Below are 11552 nucleotides of genomic sequence, written 5' to 3' on the forward strand. Positions count from 1 at the left end.
CTATGAATATGAGAGACAAGGTCATTTTTGTTACAAATAAATAAATATTGGTATTTTTTATAAAGACGATGCTATTCGTTATTTTTGGACATTTTTAATTCATTAATAAATTAATAATTTTTATTTTTAAAAACTTTAAATTAATATATAAAACCTATAATAATAATAATAATATATTAAAATTGTGAAGACATTAGAAAAGTGATTTGAACTTTTTACCCTTCATTAAAAGACTCTTCTTTAAATAAAATTGTCTTTTCACTATTTTTTAATTTATTATTTAATTATTTTTTATTATGTTAACTAGATTTTCTAAAATATATGAGACTCCTAAAATATATGGTAGAAAAATTAATTAATATTTTTTTCTACTGTTCAATTAGAAAAATACTCCTAAAATAGGACTCTATTAAGAAAATACTTCTATAAATATTGAGATATATGTTAAACTAGAGAACAAACAGGTTTACCTATTGGGAGAATATGATTGATGCTTATCTAACTTGATTCAATTGCATGTTTAGATGGTGGATACTTGATTTTTTAACCCTCAACTTCTTCATTATTTTTGTCAGCATAATAGAATTCAACATGTGTGTATATATATATTTTCTTTGTTTTCATTCAAAATCATTCTTTAGTGTCAAAATTTTTGCTCAGACAATAATTAGTTGGATCAAAATCGAAGCATTGTGATCACTATTATATATTTTTTATAGTTTACAGGTCGTAGATGAATGTCGGAAGAATTTCTTGTGTAAAAGTTAGGTTTAATTAGATTGTTTTGATATCTTTATTATCTTATTTTTTATTTTAAATTACCTATACTAGATGAATGTGGGACGACTTTGAATTTTTTTAGGTAAAGATTAGGTTTAATCATATTAGCGTAATATCTCTATTAGTTTGTTATTTTGTGGTAGTTTATAGTTCGTAGATGAATCTCGATCGGCTCTGAGAATTTTTTGTGTGTAAAATTTAAGTTTAATTATCTTATTTTGATATCATTTTTATCGTATTATTTTGTTGCAGTTTACAAGTGATAGATAAATGTTGGTCGGCTTTGAGAAATTTTTTTATGTAAAGGTTAGATTTAGTTATATTGTTTTGATATCTCTATTATCGTATTATTTTGTTATTATTTATAGGTGGTAGATGAGTGTCAGACGAATTTGAGAAATTTTTTATGTATAAAGATTAGATTTAATTATATTATTTTGATGTTTCTATCATTATATTATTTTATTGTAATTTACAGTTGATAGATGATTTTTAAAAATATTTTTGATAAAAAATAGTTTTAATAAATAAATTTTTCATCTTTATATATTTAAAAGATATTAAATTTAATTATTATATTTATCTTTATCATTTATATAAATATTTTATTTAATTTAATGTTTGAACTCACTTTAATGAGGTACCTTACATATAATGTAATCTAATAGCTTTGTTCGTCGCTTTTTTGTTCAAATTTTTAGTCAACGCGCTAGGGCAACAACAGTTATACTTTCATTATCTTTCTCTTGTCTGCAGCTGCCGTCGCCGTCGCCCGTCGCTGCTGCCGCTGGTGAATTTCTCTTCTCTCTTTCTGTTCTAGATTTTCCATCATGCTGAGAGGTTGGGGATTTCCATAATTAATTCCAACAAAATGAGGAATTAAAATTGGGGATTTCTCAAACAATAAAAGGAAAGTAACTATTACAGCTGATGAAATTAATAAAACAGGGAGTTAGGGAAGAAAGGAAGAAAACATGGTGATGGTAGAGTGAGAGAATTAGTGGAGAAACAGAGAGGGATTAAGGAAAGGTAACGAATGAAATGTAAACATTAATTTGTAGAAATCATTAAATTCATAACATGTAATTGTAGTAAGACTTTGTTAAAGACTTGATGAGCAGATCTAATTAGATCTATTCATTAATTAGTTTTAAACAAACACTAATTAATGATTTTTCCCGTGTATGGGGTGGTATAGAACGTGCCAATGGTGATGATCATTCCCAAGTGAAATGTAGTGGGGTGAACCTAAAAGATGTTTCTGCTAGCGTAAGAGGTGGTGAAGTGGAATATCGTGATGACTTTGTCCGAGCCAATGTAACCGAGGATAAATTAGATGATGGTACTACTTATGACAAATCAAAAGAGGCTAGTACAAATGATGACGCTAATCAGGAATCTGCCAAAGCTAAAGGGGTTACTCCAAATGATGATTCGAAGAAAGAATCTGTTTGCATAATTAAAAAAAGCATCTGAAAGAGATTCTGAAATGTGGTTCACTAAGAAGAGCCAATTCGAAGGCCTTTAACATTAAATTTAAGTAACAATGTATCTACTACTAACATGTACAGTCTGCCTGGCTGAGAAATCCATAATCTTTATGTCGATGCTATGATTTTTTTCCACATGTAACTGCTAGAAATCTGTATATTTTTATTTGGTAGACATCTGGAAGTTGTAGACTTTTGGTAACTGTTAGTAATCAGATTCATTGATTCAAAATTTGTTACACTTTTAACTATTTGGTTGGTCTGACTTACTTAGGAATGAGGCGCAGCGTTGTCTTAGTTTTGCAATCTGGAAGTGTTTCCATATGTAAACTCAAAATCAAGTTTCCTCAAATAGGTTCTTAGGAATTTTTTGTTATTTTATTTAAATAAAATCTGCTTTCAAATATGAATTTCAACTAGTTCAAACCACTTATGAACAATAAAAGAAGTTCAAACTAACTCTAGAAAATAGTAATTTGGTTAAGATTCGTAGAGAAAAGATCAACACACACTTAATGAATTAGATCTTATTAATCCAAAAACAACTAAGACAGTGACATGAAACTTAACTGTCGACTGTAGTAAAATTATGTTAATTGCCTCATTTGAATGCTTAATTAAAGAAAAATAATTAATTACTTTGTATTAGAAACACCTTTTTTATATATTGAAGCCAAGTTATCTTTGTTGTTATATTGACCAAAGGCATAAATATACTGATTGAAACTGTCACTCCCAGAGATTGTTAGAATAACTCTTTCTATTTCTTTTTAGGGTTGAGATCTTCAGTGTTGAATTGGTGCTCCGACTTTTCCTTTCCTTCTCTTCAACTCCGGCCTAATATAGGTTAGTTGATTTCCCTCTAGTTTGTTATATTTGACCATGGATCATAATTGTACGTTGCAGAATTGAAAGTATGTGAATCTCATTTGGATATGGTCTTGTTTGAATTATATGGTGTGAGAGGGACATGCGACATATAAACTTATTTGATTGAATTATTTGACTTGTACTGGAAATGAATAATTGGAATACCTAAAACTTGTAAATTAGTGAATAATTGAAATTTTAGAATTTTTGTTGTGATTATTTGGTGTGAGAGGGACATGGGATGCCTTGACTTATTTAATTGTTTGAATTGTACTAGAATTTATTTAGTGAAGTAGTGACTTGAAATAGTGAATTAGTGACTTTGTATTGACTTGAATTAGTTAAACCCTTATAAACCAAATATATCTATTTATTTGGCTCTACTCGACCTGGAATACGAAAAGAGCAGAAGATTAATTTATTAGTAAATTTCTTTACTTTATTTTGCTTCATGATTGTTTGAACATGAACACGTACATTCCTAATTATGCGAATTTTGGATTTTATAAATATATGCATTTTTTCTGCTTCCCGTGGGAGTGGGTGGGGGGCCTATGTTTGTGAAGAGGGTTAAATTGAATCCCCTTTGTTGGAAAAGTTACTTGGTATAATTAGCAGTAGCAACAACAAACGCACCCAGTATCCGGAAAGAATAGACTGTAACATTTATGAAGACATAAGTAGTAACATTTCTTTTATGAATAACCGTGGTGTCTGGGCTAGCTTACGCACCTCGACTAATTCCGTGGATACCTGTCACCTATGTTGCTTAGACTCTTCAAAAATGTCGGGGTGGGGGTGGGAGTTGGGGTGCGGATCCTCAAAAAGTAATTCATTTTCAGGGGAGTCCGATACTTAGCCTGCACCTTCCACCAACAAGAGGTACTAGGTAACTATATCCACCGCGATTAGGATAGATGGAAAGAAATCATCTAGGATTTTTGTCTCTGCTGGAATAGGAGCGTGAGACCTCATGGTTCCTATCCACTTCATTGGCCGCTTGGCCATACCTTGTATAATTAGCACAAAGACTAAATTTGTTTGTAAATATATTGATTGTTGGATCCCATTGGTGTACTTAAGTTTATTTGCTCATTATGGAGGTTTGGATTTTTTTGAATCTTCCTAGTAGAACTTTTTGGCTCCGCCCTGTTATTTCCCTGGGACAGAAGAGCATGATGACTTGACATTGTTCATACTACATATACATTATAGGTGAGGTATGCAAGGGTAGTTTGTCGAGAAATTACATGTGTAGACATATATGGAGTTCAAGGTAGTGTGTGCATTTTAACTTGCTGCATATATAGCAGATTCACTGCCAAGGGCATTATGGTATGATGATTGGGCATCATTTTTAGGATAATGTTTTATCTTAGCACATTTTCTGTATGTTATTGTTTTTTTCTTTTTTTTGGCATTGGAGACTTGTAATTAGACTTTTTGTACACGCACTCAAACCACATTGTGCTGGTGGCAGTGGGTGCAGTGGAAGTTGGTACACATTATATAGTAGATTCATCGCACAGATTGAACATCATCCTCACATTCTCCAAGTTTATTAGGATAAAGTTCTTTTAGCACATTTCCCACAGGGTTGCCTAGTGGTAAGACCGTAGATTGTGATATGTGGGTTAGCTGCATGTCAGGCGTTTGAACCTTGCTGCAGAAAAAGTGTGCTATTTAAGTGGAGAAGGGTGGAGGGGTGGAGCTATAACATTGAGTTCCAAACCTAGCATCGCCAGCCCTCAAAAATCTTTTAGCGTATTTGTATTAGTTTTTTTTTTTTTTTTTTTGTAGATCAAACCTGTAACTAGACTTTTTGATCCAAGTTGTGTCTTTTGTCTCATAGCTCCATAAAGATGGATGTTAATAACCTAACAACAAAATTGATGTGTTTATCTTTCTAGTCTTTGTTTATCTGTAAGTATTATTTATTTCTTTCTGTCTGTATGTTTGATTGGTTATCACACATTTGTTAGTAAATTCAACCTTCCAAGTTTCTAGATATTGAGACATTGAGTCTGAAACTTTTCTGGGTTATCTTACACTATCTCTTATTTCCTTGTGTATACATTTGGTGAATTTATCCCTCTACACAAAGAGAGGGGGGGGTGGGGTGAATCCTTCTCATTAGCCTAACCTTGGTCGGTAGGATTATGTGCTATCCAGTGGATTAGTCGATATGCTAACAATATGGGTCTGGATATTACTGTAATATAAAGGAACAAAAAATATGGTAGAAGTCTCATAAAATAGGGCAACTGGAGGTAGGGGGACCCCGGTTAAATCGGAACAAGCAAGGAATATATGGTGAATATTGTATCCTGTTAGTATTATGCTTTTTTCATTTTTCCTATTTTACTTTCGTGTTTGTGCCTTGCGGTTTGGGAATATCAAAGTGCATAAAATTTTACTTCTAAGAATATGTGGTTGAAGTATTTCTCTTTGTAAATTGTGAACATATTGTTTGGGATGGAGGAGTTGATCATTAATTGATTGCTAATACTTCTACAAACATATTGTTTGCTAATTTACCTTTTGCCTGTCGTTTAATAGTGTTAAGTGTCAAATACACGCGATTTTAACAATTTAATACCCCCTGTAACGACCCGAAATCGTCTCTCGGGACGTCACACAATGCCTAAGGTTACGAGTAGCCCCAAGCTAACCCTTAGAGCCGGTTTCCACCAACGACACTCAATTCAAGATAAGAATGGACTTAACACTAGCATAGTCGTATCACATGAAAGGAAATATGGAAAAGATACTCGGTCCATAAGACCACAATATAGAGAAATCTCAACAAAACCACAATATTGAACCCTCGACACATCACAAGTCTGACACTAGTCTGACAAGCCTCTACAAATCAAAATCTAGAGAGCCGTTGGGACAGGTCCCCAACTGACTCGAAATGAACTGAAGATAAAACATAGTCTCTCAAGTACGGTAAATATCTGAAGATCGGTCCTCGAATCATGAGGACTCACCACTGCAGAAAACGTAGGCAAGGTACTCGAAGAATCACGGGTGAGGCTGAGACTGAGCACCTGAACCTATATTATGACACAATGTAGCACATAGACATATGTGTGGATCAGTACTTAGAATGTACTGAGTATGCGGGGGTGAATGGATATGAATAAAATAGTAACAAGCTTCTTTAATCAAATCATGTATGCATTATGAGACGACTCACATGGCTTGAACAAGTATAAAATATAAAGCTCATAAGTCATGTAGAATGGAGCATGTAACACAAATCTCGTGAGCCATCATTGTTGAATCTCAAAATTCAAAATCTTCTCTTGTTCTCAATACCCAAAGGCTAAGGGACTTTAAACAATACTTTCAACTCATGCATAAGTCTCATGGAGAATAAAACTTCTTCAATGCTCAACATTTCATAACTATTTAGAACTCATATACTTGGAATTCGGAATCATATAACTTGAAAACATACTTGAAGGCATTTTATTCACTTTAGGAAAATATCTCATCTCAAGCTTTAGGGAAATCACTCCATCTCAAATGGAAAGGTATTCTAGTTTATGGAAACAACTTACCTCAAGGCTTTATTAAAGTACTATAACAAGGGAAGATGCTTTTATTTAGGAAAAACTCACATCAAGAAAATACTTTAGTTGGGGGAAACATCTTTGCAATTCAACCATTTAGGAAAATAGCTTATAGGGAAGGAAAGTAAGTATTTGATCTCGAAGTCTAAATGTCAAGGGAGGTTCTCGTAACCGACATAAACTATGCGAGCTTCATGGAGTCCAACGTTTTGTCCTCCTAAGGAAGAGACCCCACGTTGGGGAGGAGCGTCATACTCTTGCTAAGGAGTATAACCTAGGTCTACTGATCACTAAATGAAACTCGGCCTCGGGCCCAATCATAATCATCATAAACTCGGCCTCAGGCCCAACCTACGGTGGCACGTAGCTTTGGGGTAAGAAACCGTAGTAACTTACCCACTCGGTGCTAAATATTACTCCCTTTAGATTATCTGCGCTCATCTCATAAAAATCCACTTTTAGAATAATCACATGGTTCATCACGAACCCAATAATCAAATCGATAATCTCATATAATGAAGTGGATTTCAAAGCTCAAGGACCATTAGGTCAATTCATTTCTCAATCATCTCAGAATACTCAAAACATGGGTGCTCATAGCACAAGAGTTCATAATTTCACAAGTCTCAAATAGGGCTTACTAACCCATAATTAAATCTCAAGTTAAAGCTTATCAAAAGAATAATATATAGCATATAGATTCATAAATCATGTGAAAATCTGGAAATTTCAGCAAATTACCTCAAAATCTCAATATAGCCATATGCTTCAATATCTCAACAATGCAAATATTTAGCTTATGAAGGAGTAAAATCATGGGGTTTATAGCCAGCTGTAAATACTCAAGAAAATATTTAGAAATCATGCCATTTGACTCTTAATTCATGGGAAATATCAATATAATGCATTCAATAATAATGAGTGAAAAACCCAATTCAAATTCATGTAAAAACCTCATATATTTCAAGAATTTCATGATGTAAATAGCCTTTTGGGCACAAGGGTGAAAGGGTTACCCTTGTTCAAAAACCCCACGTACCTTGAATTAGAAGCTTTTGATGAACTCTCACTTTTGGAACTGTATTCGTGCTCTAGAATGAGGGTTCTTGAGGTCCTTGACTTGGGAACCTTGAATCTTGACTCAATTTAGGAAATTCATGGTGGATTCTTGAGATTCTTGGAAGAGGTTTTGGATACTTAGGGTTTATGTTGAAAGAAAACTTGAGAAAAACCTCATAAGATGCTTGTAAATGGCTTTGATTTAGTGTTTCCACGATTTTATAGGCTTGGAAAAGGTCCAAAGTGCCCTTTTAAACATCTGTGCGAAATTGGAAAAATTGAACTGGAATCCGATTTCATTGGCCTCCGCGACGCGCCACTCATCGCGGTGGCTCATTGGAATTTGACAATTGGGAAATTGGCAGCCTCCGCGACGCGGAGCCATCGTGTTTTCCCATTGGTTGGGACCCGGGACTCCTCCGCGATACGCCACCATCGCGGGGTTCCACTGGAAATTGACAATTGCCAAATCAACCCTCTCCACGACGCGCCAGGCAGTTAAATGATGCAGTTTTACGACTAAGGCTTAAATTAGCCATAACTTCTTACCCGAGTGTTGGATTTGGGCAAATCTTATATCGATGGAAAGCTTATTAGATTTCCCACGTGATAAAAAGTAGAAATTAGGAAAATTATATATGGTTAACACGTTACTCACTTAGGAAGCAACTTCTCAATCTTTTAGAGCCGGAAATGCGCCTCACTCGAAACGCCCTACGGCTCAAACTACGAGGGAACTTTGCGGGGCCTTACTCCCCCGCGCTGAAGTGTTGAGATATGTGCTCATTGATATAATGTGTATTGCACAATGTGAGTTTTTTTAACAAATATAGGCTAAAATATACCTGATTTTAGGAGGGAACAAACAACTCCTTCCCTCCATAGTTTTTGTCAAAATAAGACAAATTTGAAATGATCTAGTTAGTGAGTTTGCCTCAGCCCATATAGAGTCAAGTGACACCTATATGGCTATATTACTTTCTCTAGTTATGTTATTAGGTGGGGCCCTTCCCCGGACACCACGCATAGCGGTAGCTTAGTGCACCGGGCTACCCTTTTTTAGTTATGTTATTACATTTTACTATAGTTCAATTTGAAGATTCATACTTACTATAGTTCAATTTGAAGATTCATACTTCTTTAAGAGCTCGTGTTTTATCAAATTGTACTAGTCCTTGCCTAAGATTATTGAGAGGGCTTATTTGAATGAATTCGAAGTCAATTTACACTACTGTAACATAGGCCAAATTTCTTTGCTAGGTCAGCTTTCTTGTTGGTTTTGCTAACTGTTTTGGTCTTTTGGGTTTAGAAGAGCGTTCGGAGTCTGTAATACCATCATATTATTTCTAACTTGGTTTTACTCAATTTTAGTGGAGAGTTTTAATTATATTTTATGATGTTACAATGTCTAAAACCCTCGGTTTTGTACTGTTTTTCTGTATTATCTTTAAATGAAGAGAACACTTGGACTCACCTACATGGGAAAATTTGCTTCGAACACTTGGACTCACCTACATGGGAAAATTTTCTTTGCAGAAGCTGATGGCCAGCAAAACAGGGTCAACGCCAGCGACATATTCACCGTCACCAGCAACGCATAAGAAGAAGAGAATCCCCATTGCTGATGTTGATTGGGTTCGCCCCGATAGTCGTGGCTTCTATCAGTGTCGTCCTGCTTATCTGAGGACTGGTGCTGTGAGCCCAGCTGCAGGATCAGCATATGCGGAGTTTGGAAACACCAAGGTCATCGTATCTGTGTTTGGGCCAAGGGAAAGTAAGAAAGCAATGATGTACAGTGATACAGGACGCTTAAATTGTGATGTTAGTTACACAACTTTTGCAACCCCTAATCGTGGGCAGGGATCAGACAAGAAGGAACTTTCCTCAATGTTGCACAAAGCTTTAGAGGGTGCTATAATTCTGGAATCTTTCCCAAAGACTTGTGTGGATGTTTTTGCTTTGGTATTGGAATCTGGCGGAAGTGATCTTCCTGTGGTCATATCATGTGCTAGCCTAGCTTTAGCAGATGCAGGAATTTTGCTGTATGACTTGGTTGCCTCAGTTTCTGTGTCTTGTGTTGGAAAGAACCTTGTCATCGATCCCGTTTCTGAGGAAGAAAGCTATAATGATGGTAGCTTAATGATTACTTGTATGCCTTCACGTAATCAGGTCACTCAACTGATTGTAGATGGAGAATGGTCAACACCAAAGATTCACGATGCAATGGAGCTATGCCTTGGTGCTTGCTCCAAACTTGGAGAGGTTATGAGATCATGTTTAAAAGATGTTGTCACTGATTTAAAAGAATAGTGCATTCTACTTAGTGCCTTCACGTAACAAAGTCTATGAAGTCTTTTGGCGTCAAAACATCCTTGTAGAAAAAGAGTTGGCATGATCTACCCGTCACTAGCTGCGTCACTAGCTGCGACGGTCTATCCAATGAAAACTGCTTGTAGTTTTTGTATGCTGGTTTGTGAGGCTTGAAAGTTGAGGTAGTGGTTGGTCTTTTCTGTGAAACTTCCTGTCGATGAGAAGTTTTATTTGCGACATGAAACATGCTACTGAAATTAAAACCTATCTGTGAATCAAACAAGAAGCCATACATGTAAATTCCAGTTATTGTGAAGCTGCTTATTTTTTCCACCTTGCTGTAATCACCAATAATGTTTTGCTAACAACTTTCAATTCTTTATCTGAATAATAGATGTTGGAATACACGGGGTATGTTGTTGAATAGATGTTGAATTCCTTTGGCTTCATCATGTGTTTACTTTATCAAATTTTGAAAATTCTAGCTCTGCTCACTGGTCATCATACATGTCATTTCATGACACTATATGAAGCACCAGATCTCCACATAGCTTACAAGTTTTGTAATGAAAAAACTTGCAAATGGATATGGGGCTAAACGTATAAGAAGAAAGGTCATATTGAAAGTTCAGCAGCTAACGCAGTTGATTGCAACAGCCAGAGGTTACATGTCATTTCATGACTATATGAAGCACCAGATCTCCACATAGCTTACAAGTATTGTAATGAAAAAACTTGCAAATGGATATGGTGCTAAACGTACAAGAAGAAAGGTCACATTGAAAGTTCAGCAGCTAACCCAGTTGATTGCAACAGCCAGAGGTAGTAGCATAATTGCCCAATCATATACTGATGGGAAGTAACATATATTTGGTAGAATCGACAAGATGAGCCTAAGCTGGCCCGAAACAGACTGTTAATCAAAGAGATTGTTTAAGTGCTAACACAATTAACATAGCTACACTTCAACTAAGAGCCATCAGATATTTGTACAGAAATTTCAAGGACGATATACACTGCTTCATCAACGTACTTCTATACATACTTACAGTAGGTACAGTAGCTGGGAAGAACTTCAAAAGATGAACATAAGTATCTTCTAGTCTAGCCAACAATCATCATAACCTATGCTGGATACCAGATCTTCTTCAATCTTTCATAAACCTGTGTAACTAAGATAATATCTGAATATACCTCTGCCTAGATGTAGCTCGACGTCAGAAATTGCCGAGGGTGGAGCTGTTAATGTTGCTAATTAAGAAAACATTTCTGCAAGTCCTAAGCCCGGATGAAGGAGGAGAGTTGCGGTAGAAGGACAGTCTTGCTGAATCCACATAAATACAGACCGCGTTATTTCTGCCAGGACGATCTTCGGTGGAATCTAGGGCGATATACAACAACAACAAACCCAGTGTATTCCCACCTAGTGGGGTCTGGGGGGTAAGATGTACGCAGTCCATAC

The 11552-nt window shown here is 35.5% G+C and overlaps 1 protein-coding gene across 2 annotated transcripts; it reads left to right on the forward strand.

Annotated features, from left to right (window-relative positions):
* Window positions 1-1412: 1412 nt before the first annotated feature.
* Window positions 1413-10539, forward strand: LOC107876460 (exosome complex component RRP41-like). Of its 2 annotated transcripts, XM_016723379.2 has the most exons (3): window positions 1413-1570; window positions 3045-3116; window positions 9317-10539. In XM_016723379.2, exon 3 carries the CDS (start codon window positions 9323-9325, stop codon window positions 10088-10090), a length of 768 nt encoding a protein of 255 aa, XP_016578865.1. In that variant the 5' UTR covers window positions 1413-1570; window positions 3045-3116; window positions 9317-9322; the 3' UTR covers window positions 10091-10539. The 2 variants fall into 2 exon arrangements, with proteins under 2 accessions (XP_016578865.1, XP_047262923.1); XM_047406967.1 differs by lacking the exon at window positions 3045-3116 and having other exon boundaries at window positions 1418-1570.
* The last annotated feature ends 1013 nt before the right edge of the window (window positions 10540-11552 follow it).

This window comes from Capsicum annuum, chromosome 1 (genome assembly GCF_002878395.1).
Source record: "Capsicum annuum cultivar UCD-10X-F1 chromosome 1, UCD10Xv1.1, whole genome shotgun sequence".
Classification (NCBI taxonomy): Eukaryota; Viridiplantae; Streptophyta; class Magnoliopsida; order Solanales; family Solanaceae; genus Capsicum; species Capsicum annuum.

Bases quoted from the DNA above. Each gene is read 5' to 3' on its own strand.
- LOC107876460 (XM_016723379.2), top strand. From the start codon at position 9,323: ATGGCCAGCAAAACAGGGTCAACGCCAGCGACATATTCACCGTCACCA.